General features: G+C 37.1%; 1 protein-coding gene and 1 non-coding gene across 4 annotated transcripts; one reads left to right on the top strand and one right to left on the bottom strand.

The window, feature by feature from the left end:
* Nucleotides 1-3,038: 3,038 nt before the first annotated feature.
* LOC103695853 (RNI-like superfamily protein) lies at nt 3,039-12,669 on the bottom strand. 3 transcript variants are annotated; one of them, XM_088720958.2, is made up of 14 exons: nt 12,396-12,669; nt 10,114-10,173; nt 9,853-9,936; nt 9,442-9,572; nt 9,262-9,337; nt 6,352-6,422; nt 4,828-4,914; nt 4,634-4,706; nt 4,493-4,560; nt 4,342-4,410; nt 4,154-4,259; nt 3,879-4,050; nt 3,606-3,719; nt 3,039-3,296 (listed from the first exon to the last, which is right to left on the bottom strand). In XM_088720958.2, exons 1-12 carry the CDS (start codon nt 12,558-12,560, stop codon nt 3,985-3,987), a joined length of 1,056 nt encoding a protein of 351 aa, XP_088577084.2. In that variant the 5' UTR covers nt 12,561-12,669; the 3' UTR covers nt 3,039-3,296; nt 3,606-3,719; nt 3,879-3,984. The 3 variants fall into 3 exon arrangements, with proteins under 3 accessions (XP_088577084.2, XP_008775499.3, XP_008775501.1); XM_008777277.6 differs by lacking the exon at nt 3,606-3,719 and having other exon boundaries at nt 12,396-12,668; XM_008777279.6 differs by lacking the exons at nt 3,606-3,719; nt 12,396-12,669 and adding an exon at nt 12,115-12,253.
* Nucleotides 12,670-12,801: 132 nt separating this feature from the next.
* TRNAA-AGC (transfer RNA alanine (anticodon AGC)) lies at nt 12,802-12,874 on the top strand. Its single transcript has one exon. It is a non-coding gene; the product is annotated as a tRNA-Ala (tRNA).
* Nucleotides 12,875-13,074: the final 200 nt, after the last annotated feature.

The following is a 13,074-nucleotide window of genomic DNA, read 5'->3' as shown; positions in this document are numbered from 1 at the left end:
AATTTTAACTTGTAGAACAAATTCTCCATGTTTTGATGTTTCCAACTTCGACTCATGTGGATTCCCCGAATCAATCACTTGACTCCTTTTTTTCCATCAAAAAGAATCTCTCTAATATTTTATTTTTTCACTTGCCTTTATCCACCTTTTGTCAAGTCAAAAAAAATAAGTAATGAGCAGGTGATATCCAACCTAATTGGCTGAGCTTTAAGTTATGCTTTGCCGAGTAAGTGGATGGTTAGAAAAAAAAAAATCCTCCATCAAAGTGGAAAGTTCAATTATCTTTTGGTTGCTTTTTTTTTTTTATAAGAAAACTTGAATTCTTTTTAGAGGAATGGCATCATGTTTAAGATCCCATGCGCTGCATGATGCATTGTTGGAAAAAGTCCAGTCACAGATGTTGTGCACTAATAAAGCTGGCTTATCCCTGTTGCCAATTAACTCCTATGACTTAACCTTACGCGACTGAGTTTTGAAGCATTTGATCAATAATAAAGACATCATTTTCATTAATATTCTTCTCCATGCGCTAAGCTAGATGCTATCGATCAAGCTCAGGCGAATCTCGAACCTAACCTAGATTAATAATATTATTAATATTAATATTAATATATTCAAAACTAGTTCCATGGAAATGTATGGTAATGAAGTTCGCAACTAAGCTTGGGAACCACTCAGCAAACAACCGGTTGTAGTACTTGATACCGGTATACTGGTTTTAATTCTGAACTATTAAAACTCCCAACTGCACACCCTGGAATGGTCTTCTTGTAACCAAACACAAACCAGCTTGCAAATTACGAACAAGTGGAACTAGTGGAATATAATATGTTGGACGCACTATCCTGATTCTTGAATTAAAAAGTCCAAAAACCTAGAATTGACCCCTTTGGAGTTAAGACAGCACAAATGTTTGACCCACTTCTAGTGTACATCCATCCATAGCCTAGACTTCCATGCTTCTGGAGATGGTGCACCTATGATAAGTTGGCCAATATCTTAACACAAAAATGAGCTGGCCAATGTGAACGTGAACTCCCTCCACCCATCTATAAGTATGGGGTTAACTAAGAAAACCAAACGAAACTAAGGCCCAAAACCAGGGAAGCCCCATTTAAAGGGGAAGGGGAGGGAGAGAGAGAGAGAGAGATTGGTTGGGTGTCTCGTCTTCCCATTATAAATGTGGAAGAGGCGTCAACTTGGGCAAAGGATGACTTCAACTTCCCAAACAGCCATGGAGTTAATGAAGAGTTGGGGTTTCCTTTGTCGCAGGAAAGATGACACCTGCTGTGGCTAGACATAGACAAAGCAAGTGTCATCTTTCTGAGACAGAGGAACCTCCTATCTCTTTTTGTAGTCCACTAGAGCCTTGACACTACCAAAAAAGAAAAAAAAAACTCGGTTCCATGCCTGCGAGTTTTCCACTGGTGGATTCTTTAATTCTTTTGCCTCGCCTTTGCAGAGCTCTTTCTAGTCAGAGAAGTTATGAGCAGGGCTGCGTCCAACCAATACAGGTGAGCTATTACTTATGCTTGTCCATATAAGTCGCACGACTTGGTGGGCTATTATAGATTTGATTGATCGAATGACTCCCTCCCTTTCCTGTGGTTTCATCTGATTTGATTTGATTAAATATTTGGTACTCAAACTGGGGCAATATCGACCAAACATTTGATCCTCTGAGGATTCGTTGCACTAACTACGTTGCACACAACCTTCATAGAAGAATTTCCACACGAAAGTCTCGAGTATAGTAATGCATTCTCGCGATCTACAGAGTCCTTATGGCTTGCTCTTGAAAAAGAATAATCAAATCAAGCTTGTTACAGAACAGACATCCCATTCTTTGCTTCCCCAGCCCAGACTTCTTTTCCTTCTAGGCTTCCAGTAGCCCTTCCACCAATAGTATTTAATATCCGGAAAACTGCTATATAAAATGCGTCCCAAGCAGAAATATCACAAGTACCGCCACGTCCTGGACCGTCGCAAGAAAAACTATAACCAAAATTCTATTCACTCATGATCAGGCCTAACCTGGTCGACTCGATCATGATATTTTACTTATGATTTAGCCTGACGCTTCCAAAGGCGAAGCTCTCGTCTTTAGCGACCAGCAAACGGAGGGCGGGCGCTCTATAGTTTTGAAGCAAGGACAGACACTTTTTTTTCTCTATTTCTCCACCAAGAAAGTTCGCTCTTTTCTTTTTTTTTCTTTGGGTAGTTATTCATACTCTGACTCATTATGCACCACATGGAAGAATTTAGATCTCGCTCCTTGAGACCATCATTGGAGGTCATTTTCACTCCGACCTTGACGTTTTCGACTAGTGAGAGACTTCAAAACCTTGGTGCGTTATCCGGAACTCCGTCAATCAAGCTGAGATGCGACCCGGACGTAACCCTGTTGGATTTAACAACAAAGAATCCAAATACAACTAATCTCCTCCCTACATTAAATTACCTTCACCTTAGTAACGAATGGCAACCACATGGATTTTTGCTCCCCAACAACACCCTGGAATGCTAAAATTAAACACGATCCATAGTACAAGCAATAGAGGGTCGTGATTGGTGACAATTTTAGTGCCAGAATCCATTAGCTTCAAACAAAGGGATAGTACCCTTATGACGAGTTGGCAACTATGCATGCACAGAGGGGAAACAAAGGCTCGAACCAAGGGGTCGTTTCGGATAAAGCGTCCGAAACGAGTTGCCATTCTCTCCAGACATACTCGACACGACTTCTCCATTTCCATTTTATTTTTCTAAGTAGCTCTCATAAATCTCCTTTGTTCCTCGGGTCTTTTTTAACTCTTCTTTGCAGGTATGAGAAGAATGGAGCTGAGATCTGACCTGGGATGAAAGTCTGTTTCATCCCGAGTTTCCCAACGTCCGTATAACGCAAGACCATCTTGATATGACCGTAAGAAAGAGAAGGGAAATGATCATATCTTTCTATATTGCTGTATAGGAAACAGAAAGGGTAGAAAGCTGATGCTTCTCTTCACGGATTGCAGAACAGAAGAAAAGGTATGATCAAAACAATCATGAACCTTATGTGGTAAAAACAAACAGCATAAAAGAATGATGCTTTTACAAAATCCGAGTTTACTAGCTTACCGATTGATTTGAAGTGTCCTATATTTACCCTTAATCAGATTACAGACAACACACAAAATGCAATGTTTAAGAGTCTTCCAACTCTTTCAGAGGTAGTGAATTCTGAGGAATGATCTCTTCTTCTTGATCCTCCAACATCTTCGGTGCGACACTTCGATTTCCAATACATAAATAATCTGATCAAAAAAATTCAATTTCCAAATTTACTAAATGAACAAGAACTCTCAAGAATTTCTCACATGAAAACTTTCTAACAAGAGTACTTGGACTCAAAAGTATGGACAGATATATCATCATTCTCGGATAAAATTATGTGACATATGACCTCATCATCTAAGCACAGGATTTCGAAATGTTGGAAAAATTTTGGGCAAAAATATGTTCTATAATGGTATTATTTTAGTTAGTGTTCTTTTTATACTTGTCTATCACAAGAAATGTCAATAAAAATAATATGAAGTGCATAACTATCTAAGAAAACTTACATCTCGGTAGCATGGCAAAGAATATGGAGTAGTCAGGTTAAAAGCAAGTTATGGTAGGGTGACAGGTTTTAACTTAACCTGAATCTAAACCAGCTGGAGAACATCAATTTACACCTAACATGAAGAAAATAATCTACTTCAGAAGTATTTCAAATTTATGTGTTTATTTATTTTATAATAGATGATCACTAGCTGGAGTAAGAACATTGTCATACGATTTTATGCCTATTTTCTTCCAAAAAATAATTACAGGGATCTAAATGATAGTTGTACCTTTATGATACTGCTACTGATTGCTCTCCAGTATTGCATCAACCTGCGCCGATGGAAACTCCAACATGAACAGGACAATATCGAGCGCTGAGTTCCTAGCTCGTTGTTAACTGTGCACTTTGAAACACTTCAAGTGTGGAAATAATTGAAGCAAGCCACTGCGGCTCCTTCTCTAGACAATCAGATAACAATAAATCATATTAGAAAGCCAAGGTCCATGCCAATAAGTTAATAAGGTAAAAGCACTTGAAGAAGTTACACCAAACTAGACTGACCTTAATGCCAATGCATCCATTTACATCAAGGGTTGTAAGGGTATTTGAGCAGAACTCTGACAGAACCTGCAGACTTGTATCAGTTACCCCAACTATTCCAAACAAGCTGCACATCAGTACAGTGAATTCATGTCAGATAAATTAATCTAAACATCTGTTCCAATTTAAATGCGTTATCTTTAAGTCACCTGAGAAATTCAAGAGACCTGCAACCTTGAGCAATTGCCATTACTCCTGTGTCGGTAACACGTACACACCTGTCGCATAGTTCGTGCAACAAATTTCATTAGCAAATTCTCTCAAAAAGACATTAAAATGGAGAAGTTAGCCTTGTCTTACCATGTCAAGTTCAAAGAAACCAGATCCTTGCACCTTGCTATACATGAAAGGCCTTGATCAGACAGATTCTGACAATCAGATAACTATGGTTAGTGCAGACAACAATTCGATAGTAAAGGATAAAGACAGTGGATTAGTTACCTGGGCACCACAAAGGTCTAAGAATCTAAGATGTGCTAACAATGCTATCCTTTCATAAGCTTTATCAGTAAAACTGCAAGGGAAGAATCAACTTTCTGATTAGATGTTTAAGAAGTCCCTTCACAGCCTAAAGAAAATATATACACCAACTAAAGTCAAAAGTAATCAGATCCATGGTTCTTTTCCATGCCTACCTTGAAAGGGCGTATAGATTCAAACTTTGGAGTGAAGAACATTTTAGAAGTATCTGTTGTAATCCACCATCTGTTAATTTGATGCACCTAAGAAGAGATCATGCAAACCGGCACTGTCAAATCATAAATTTGTAATTCTTGCCTAGACCATAAGCAGCAAAACTATTATAATCATGAAAACAGGATATATAATTTATAACTGAACATAGTTTTGAATAAAGCTCCAGGACATGAAAAAGGTCGGAAGGAGTACTATGTTATGTTATATAGCACAGAAAAATAAGATGGAATACTAAAATGAAAGGGACAAGCAAGATTCAAGAGCATGAATCACAAGAACAACATAATTCTAACTAACAAATTACTAGTTAAGAGGGCAACTAATATTACAAAAATAAATTTAACCATCTCTACTTTCAAACTTATGTAGAACCAAATCTAATGTAAAGATTATTTCTGTCCAGATTTAAGGGAATTCTTAGGCTTTAAGTCCTTATAGTGAACGAAAACATGGAACATCAAACTGCAGTAATACCACTGCCACATTTACCCAGTCAACCACAGCCTATTCAATCCATCAGGAATTATTAACTTGAGCATATTGGTTGCTGGCAGCTCAATTAGATTATTTCAATTTAACTGCATTTGCATGACATTTGTCATATCATCTTTTCTGAACGATTAATCTCAAAGGTTATCTTCTCTTTTTATGTTCATACGCATATTGCAGAAGGTAGTCTACAAATGCTCTTCTTAATAGCAATTTGTATCTATATCTTTTCTAAACTCAGGTCATCATCAAAAGCTGAGTTCACATCAAAATGTTGGGGTAAAGTTGTCAGATTTTATTAAAATTTTAAAGACTGAAGTTTACCAAAGGTTTGAAAAATGACCATACCACAGTATATCACCATATCATGGCATGTCAAGGTTGTATCATACCAAACCATGGTATTTCAAAACTTTAACCATAAGTAGAAACAGGGGTGTACTGCAGTATCTGAACTGCCGTCCTTCAAACCTTGAGTTCATCATGCATGGTAGAACCAGATATTCTTTCCAAAACAGATCTACCACAACTGCCATTCCAGGGACACCCATATATGCGTAGTAAAAGCTAGTGTGTAATGAGTTCTGGAGATGACCACCAATGGCACAGTGGACCCAAAGTGGTTTCAAGTCACGCTATAAGATCCAACATAAACCAAGAAAACTCTGACGTCAAAAACATGCATTGGACCAAGGTTTGCCGTCTCGGTACCAGACCCCGTACCGGTGCCACACTAGCATGGTGTTGGTATGGTATGGTACGGAGTTTTTTTCCTACTAAATGTCGGTACACCACCAGTATCGAATACCGGTACTGAACCGGTACGGTACGATATGCTCCATATCATCCGGTTCGGGCTAGTACGACGTATCTTGCATTGGACCATAAATGGAATGAAAGCAAAACATTATCAAACACAGTCAAAAATTAATATAACTAATATAAAATCCATTAACGATGTAGCATTGACATACCTAGTAATGTTCAATTCCTCCAATTCTTGGTAACTTTCAGCTATAAGATGCATACTTTTGTCTGAAATGTTCTGCAATTTATTAGTGAGATTAATGACCAAATTACATTATTTTATCATTGTAGAGTTCAAAGACAATTCTAAGCGTTTAAAAAGCAATAATATAGCTAGCACTATATTTGAAATAAATACAAATAGTCTCATATCATAGGATGACATTTTCTCAGAATCTAGGGAATTCCTTGGTACAGAAACTCCAGCTGGACTGTAGTCATGCTTTGGAATGTCCTTCTGCTAATTCAAAAACTTAATTGCAATGTCTAGAAAGCATCAGAATACTCAATAACGAACTCAATACTTATGCGTAATGATTTGAGCACCTTCCTAATTAATCCACTAAGAAGCACGGGTTATGCTTCTGCAAAATTTCTTGATAATGATTGCTTGTCTATATGACAAATTCTTAAGATGAAACAGAACTCTCTCATGAATAGCAAATTTTCTTTATTGAGCACGATACCATTTTAAAAATTGTTGAAAATTTCAAGAACAAAATAGGTGTCAAGAGAAACAACGTCATCTCAACAATTAGGGCCTTTTTTAGCAGATAGACAAGTATTCATTAGTCTCAGGCTATATTATACTAATTAATTTATGATTCGAATGGCATTTCACTGTTGATGGGGTCACTGTCATTATAATATGTTCATCTTAGTAAAAGAAACCTTATACACTTAGCACATGTTTTTCACTGCATTTGCTTTGTGTCTGCATCCTTTAGGACAAAGTTGAATAATTGACCCATAAGCATAGATTACTTGGCTTTCATAGTTCTCGAAACTATTACTGTTAACAATCTTTGTCAATGATCTGTCTCCATGGATATTGCTTTTTTTGTAAGGATCCATTGTATTACTTCACTACTTGGGTCTAACTTGCAATACAAAACCATGGATATACAATATACAATTTTCAATTTGGTTCAATGCAATTGGCCATAAATTATGACATCAGATCATGGCATTTATGGTCTAATCATTTGTTAAGGGACTCTGGTCCTTTTTCCAGTGTAAGCGATTGCTTTAACTTATGATTAAGGTTAATTATATTAAGAACTTAAGGGCTAGATTGCACCATAATGACATTCATATCAAAGACAAGTGCCTTGAGCACAATAATGCATGAAGTGTCTGCATTAACAGAATGGCCCTAGGTAAGAAACTTTGAATGTTTTATAAAGTTGACATTGAGTGGCAAGGGCTGTAAAATAAGCATAGGACCAATATTGCAAGGCAAGATTGACATTAGACTCAAAAAAAATCATGGAAGAAAAAACATTAATAACAACTACTTAGTTCAAGGTGGACAGGCTCGTAGGTGAGGAGGGCCATGGCTAATAAAGGTAAAACATGCCAGATTATTGCACAGACTTGCACAAAGCAATACGAGAGAGAGCAAGAAAAGAGAGAGAGAGAGAGAGAGAGAGAGAGAGAGAGAGAGAGCAAGAAGAGAGAGAGAGACTAATAGGAACTAGCTTGTTGAGAGATATGGAATCTATAATACTGCCACCTTGTCAGTTTTCATGGATAGCATGATCTAAAATGCTAGTATTGTAGATCGAGCGCCAAAGTAATGAAGAATCAATTGCCTAGTGCAAATATCAGGTTGGAAGAAGAGAATGCCGTATTGCTTATCCGGCTCCCTCCTTTCAAGCATATGTTGTGCATGCTTTTATACAAATTAAGAGTTGGATGATTTCATGGCAATGACTCGTCAGAGAGAGACCCAATCTTATGGTGTTCTTCGTCAATAATAACAATCACATGACAAATGAAGATTAACTCAAAGGAAATCATATGAATATTAGTATAGATTCCAGAGAGAGAAAAAAATGTAAAGTTGCAATATTCGTTATGTCAAATAATATTTTCAGGTTGAAAAAGAATGCCTTATGCCTCCATAAAATGATAGGAAGGATTCATTGTGTTGCATCTCTTGCTACTGAGGACACTTTCATGCTCTTCATAGCAGCTAACACTATAAATATTGGTGGATTTTTCACATCCTAGTATTTGATTTGCATCACATTAGTGCTAAATGATTTGATTCGGGGCAAAAAATCTGCACTTTAGTTATGCAATAGCCTAACTTCTGAGCACACCGGCCTCTGGAAAATGAAAACCAAGATATTTGGAGTGATGCATAGTTTGAGTTGGCTAAGATGTGACCCAAAGATGTCCAAGAGTCTATTGCAACTAATTTTGTTGGATTTCCAACAAAATAGTTAAGCAATAAAATGACATGAGGCATTATATATTAGATAATAGGATAAAAATACAATAATCTTACAAGCTAATTAAGAACATAAATTTATGCCTTCCAGTGCAAAGGTTTCAAGTTCAACTCTATGTCAAAACATGTGTTATAGAAATTGTGCCGCACAGTTGTGTACATGATTCATCTGATATCTATTGGGTACTAGATTACATTAAAGAATATTGGCCACTACTGAAATATCATAACATGAAAATGCTACGGGACCTCTACAAGGTCTTGATCTTGTGAAACAATACTTTGGCCACACCTGCATGTAATATGTTCCATTATTATACACAGATTTTTCCAAACCATTTCATTTGACCAAATAGGTTCTAAATTGACATGAGCAGGCACAAAAATATTCGAATCTAATATCAACCCAATAACTCACTCTGTTCTAGCATGCATGCTCACATGGCACAAAGGGCAAAAGAAGTCTAGCAAAGATATACATGTGTACCTATTCATGGTGACAAATGAAAGACACATGGACTACAAAAATAAATAAATCTCTCTCTCTCTCTTCTCAGCTGAAAATTTCAGCAAAGCTTAAACATACATAAAGGTGACTCTTTAATAAAAATCACGTTACCTTACAACCACTCAAGTTCAAATCAATTATATGTCTGCAGTTCTCGGCAATGTGCTTTATGCTCAAGTCGGTTATCCTGCATCAAAAATACCCGATGTCATTAGTATGTGAAAGTCCAATAATTCCTAAAAGGTTTTAGGAAAAGCGTTCTTTAAGAGAAATACAAAGCAAGAAATATACCTAACATTCCAATAGACAGAGAAAGCCCTCAGCTTTGGACAAACACTCGTTATAGCTTCAATTCCTCTATCTGAAATCTTCTGACAGCCATTCAGATTTAGATTCTCCAAGCCTTGAAGTGACTCTATTCCCTGTCATCCATCTAGTAGTGAGCTGTTAAAACTGTAGCATACTGTGTCATCTTTGCATGCAGTAAACAAAAAAACAACCAGATAAGTTTCGCTCATATAGTGTACTAAAATAAACATATCCAGAATGTAAGAATGATAAACAAAATACATGTGATAAAGATATTGGATGCAAAAAAACACTTGTTTCTCTTAAGCAGGATATCCAAAAGATAAAGAAAATGATATTCACCAACAGTTTCAACTAGGCAACTGTTATACAATGGATAGTTCTAATAAGTACCTTGCTTCTAAGGAGAATAAGATGTTCATCTTCGATATCCCGTGCAAATTCAAGGTTTATCTTTTTAATTTGTCGATATCTGGCCTGCAAATACCAGAGTTACCAACACACTCCATGTGAATTTAAGAATTTAGAAAAAAAGTGAAGTTATTGACTGTATCAAAAGCTAACCAACATGATTGTAGTCAATGTATGTCAAGATGATGCACATAATGTAATGAAATACTCTGAATGTTGTACGCAGTTTGATATGAAACTAACCAGTGAAAGTGCAGAAATCAGTCGCTCTCCTGCTTGACTCATCTCATGCAGATCAAGGACCTAAGACATGAAGTAACAAATTAGAAATAATTCGAAGTAAAGAAGCAACTGCATAATAAACAAAATCTGGTAGCCATCAGCAGCTAGCTAACACACACCAGCATGGATAATGATCAGACAGTACTAAATTTAGACCATGAGAGATAAGGGAACGCCAAACAAAAATGATAATCCTTACCCTTAATTAAAAATATATATATAATTGAACTTTTGGAAGTGTAGCATCAACAGTTAAGGACAGAAATATGAGTTCAAGAACCCATAGTCAATAGAATGAATATTATTATTTACAAGGTCCTCAATCTGGTGCTGGTTGATAAGCACCTTCAAATTAGTGTTCTGTTGGTATCACTTGAACAAATAACCATTCTCAATTTACCTAATAGAATAAATTACGAATTTTGATAGAGTTCAGCAAATTGTAGGTCACATGTTCCACAATCGACGGGCAGGAATAGGTATTCTTAAAAAATATTGTGCATGGACAGATCCATAGTCAATTCATAGACATTAAAAGCTTGCATATTATCCGTGCATGTTGTGTATGAGAGGTGGAAATGCAAAAAAGTCACGAGAAGCTCTGGAATAGAACCATCTCACTGACCAAAACACTAGTAAGGCAAAGTTTGTGTGAGGATCCGTGCCGACATGTGTTTAGTCCCACATCAGCTATGCCTAGATAGATCTTGGGTACTTAAACAGAGCCAAAAAATCCAAATAACATCTTCTAAATAGCCTTTTTGGATGAGATCCTGGGTCGTTATAAATGAACTCTTATTGCAATCAATTTGGAATAACCACATTAGACAGAATGCATGTGCACCACCACCTGTTCATATGCATAAGACTAAGGTAGTACAACCAAATGAACTTCAATACAAGTATAAAATATCATGACTCTAGTCACTTTGGTCGATAGCTTTTCTTATACATATTAAGAAAAGGAATGTGCTAAATGATTGAAAGAGATGTTTTATAAGAATATATACAAATTACAAAGTTGCACTGACTAGGGCTTTTGCATATGCTTCTTCCTTCTCCCAATTACTCCTAGTTATGTTGCTGTTAGTTCATGTTACTCAGATAAGATCATATGATTTCCAGCCAAATCTCTTTTAAAGTATTTCCCACTATATCATGATCCTCAAAACCTACAACTGGAAGAAAATCTAATAATTACAAATCCTACCCTAAATCCCATAGACCGAATAAAAAAATCACCCAACTGAACCCCTAATATTGTCAGAAATGTTTTAAGAAAACTAAGAAGCAGGCAATGTGAACTCAATAAGCCCCTTTATCATACATAGAATCCTGAACTAGACCTTGTAATTTTATAACTAGGGATACCAAATCTTCAATTCTTTTAGATATTTCCCCTTTTTTATAACTTTTATCACGGAAAGACTTGAAGCGACAAATTTTCCAAGAAAGATGACTTGTGGTGGGAATCTATGTAAAAATAATTAGCAATGTTTGGAGTACTTATAATAAGGTGCCAACCGCCAACAAAACTTGTTAAGGACACCTGACTTGCAGATGATGACAGGGATATCCAGCTCAGTAGGAATGGTAAATGATCATGAATATTTAAATATGTAATTATCAGGCATCTGCATCTTGCGCATGATTCTTTGACGGACAATAGGTTTCGGACCATAGTTCTATGATGTTGTTCTAGTGCTAGCAAACCATGTTCAACAAAGAAAACCCTAGTTTTCTTTTTTTTCACAATAAAGAGGCATCAAAGACGCAAGAGAGGGCAAATTTCCAATAAAGCACGCAGCTTTTCATGCTAAGATGAAGCACATGAAATCATATCGGACTAATGTGAAGTTTCCTGACAGGACCTAAATATGTATAAAAAGAAGGGAAAAAAGAAGGAAAAAGGCGGCATGCTTTCCACTATAGAAGGGCCAAAAAACCCGATCGCCTACTTACCCTAGTCCAGAGACGTCAATCGGCCCTCACTCGATCCTAAAATAACACCAAAAAACCTTTCGAGTAAATCATCAGAAGAGACAGAACTTGCTCCCAACGAATCCAAATATCCAATAATCCATTCACAGGAACTCCTCAAATCAAAACCCAAAACAAGATTCAGTTTCAGCTGTGATCCAAGCAAACGGTATAAAGAAGAAATCTTTCCGTCGAAAATCTTCAAGAAATCCTGAGGCGATGATAGAAAGAGAGAGAAAGGGGCTAAAGATGAAAGAAACGACCTGCCAGAGGGCAGGGTGGGAAATGAGGGAACGGTAGCACCAGGGGCTGACGAGCAAGAGCGCGTAGACGTCTCGCTGGGGGAGCCTCGTGCTCACGATCTCAAGCACGCGAGGGACCGTCTCCCTGCTCCACGCCGTCGCCGTCGCCGTCGCCGCCTCCGCCATAGCTCTGCTAATTTCAAGAATCTTTCTTCAAGGTGCAAATGCGACACGTAAATAGACCATAGTTTTATACCATTCGGACTGGGTTGTTCGATTGAAGCCTATTGATTTTTTTTTGGTTATTATTGTTACATGCCCTGATAAGATTTCGCTCCTTGTCATCCTCGGATACACAGTAGTTCAAAACCGGACGAGACCGATAATGTATCGTTACATAGTTCTTCTAAATAAGATTGATAGCAATGGGGATGTAGCTCAGATGGTAGAGCGCTCGCTTAGCATGCGAGAGGTACGGGGTTCGATACCCCGCATCTCCATTTCGGATTTTTTACCAAATTTTTTATTCCAGTTGTGGAGATTTAAGCCATTTGGGCCACATTTTGAAGCCTAGGTTGGATCTTAACAGTATACACTGTCGAAATTAGGATTTGCAGCCAATGGTTTTCTTTTTGGTCTAAACATAATTTATTATTGCTTGGGGTTAACAACCTATCCAGAGAAAACACTACAAAATTAG

The sequence above is a fragment of the Phoenix dactylifera genome, chromosome 1 (genome assembly GCF_051530095.1).
Source record: "Phoenix dactylifera cultivar Ajwa chromosome 1, Ajwa_hap1_PhDact_Kaust_v1.1, whole genome shotgun sequence".
NCBI classification, from domain to species: Eukaryota; Viridiplantae; Streptophyta; class Magnoliopsida; order Arecales; family Arecaceae; genus Phoenix; species Phoenix dactylifera.
The sequence above is the reverse complement of the archived record's forward strand: the minus strand, read 5'-3'. Positions and strand labels throughout refer to the sequence as shown.

Coding starts and splice junctions, on each gene's coding strand:
- LOC103695853 (XM_088720958.2), bottom strand. CDS start 12,560: ATGGCGGAGGCGGCGACGGCGACGGCGACGGCGTGGAGCAGGGAGACG. Junction 9,338..9,441: donor TCTGTCTATTGGAATGTTAG/GTATATTTCTTG, acceptor TTTTTGATGCAG/GATAACCGACTTGAGCATAA. Junction 4,411..4,492: donor GTTTCTTTGAACTTGACATG/GTAAGACAAGGC, acceptor ACTATGCGACAG/GTGTGTACGTGTTACCGACA.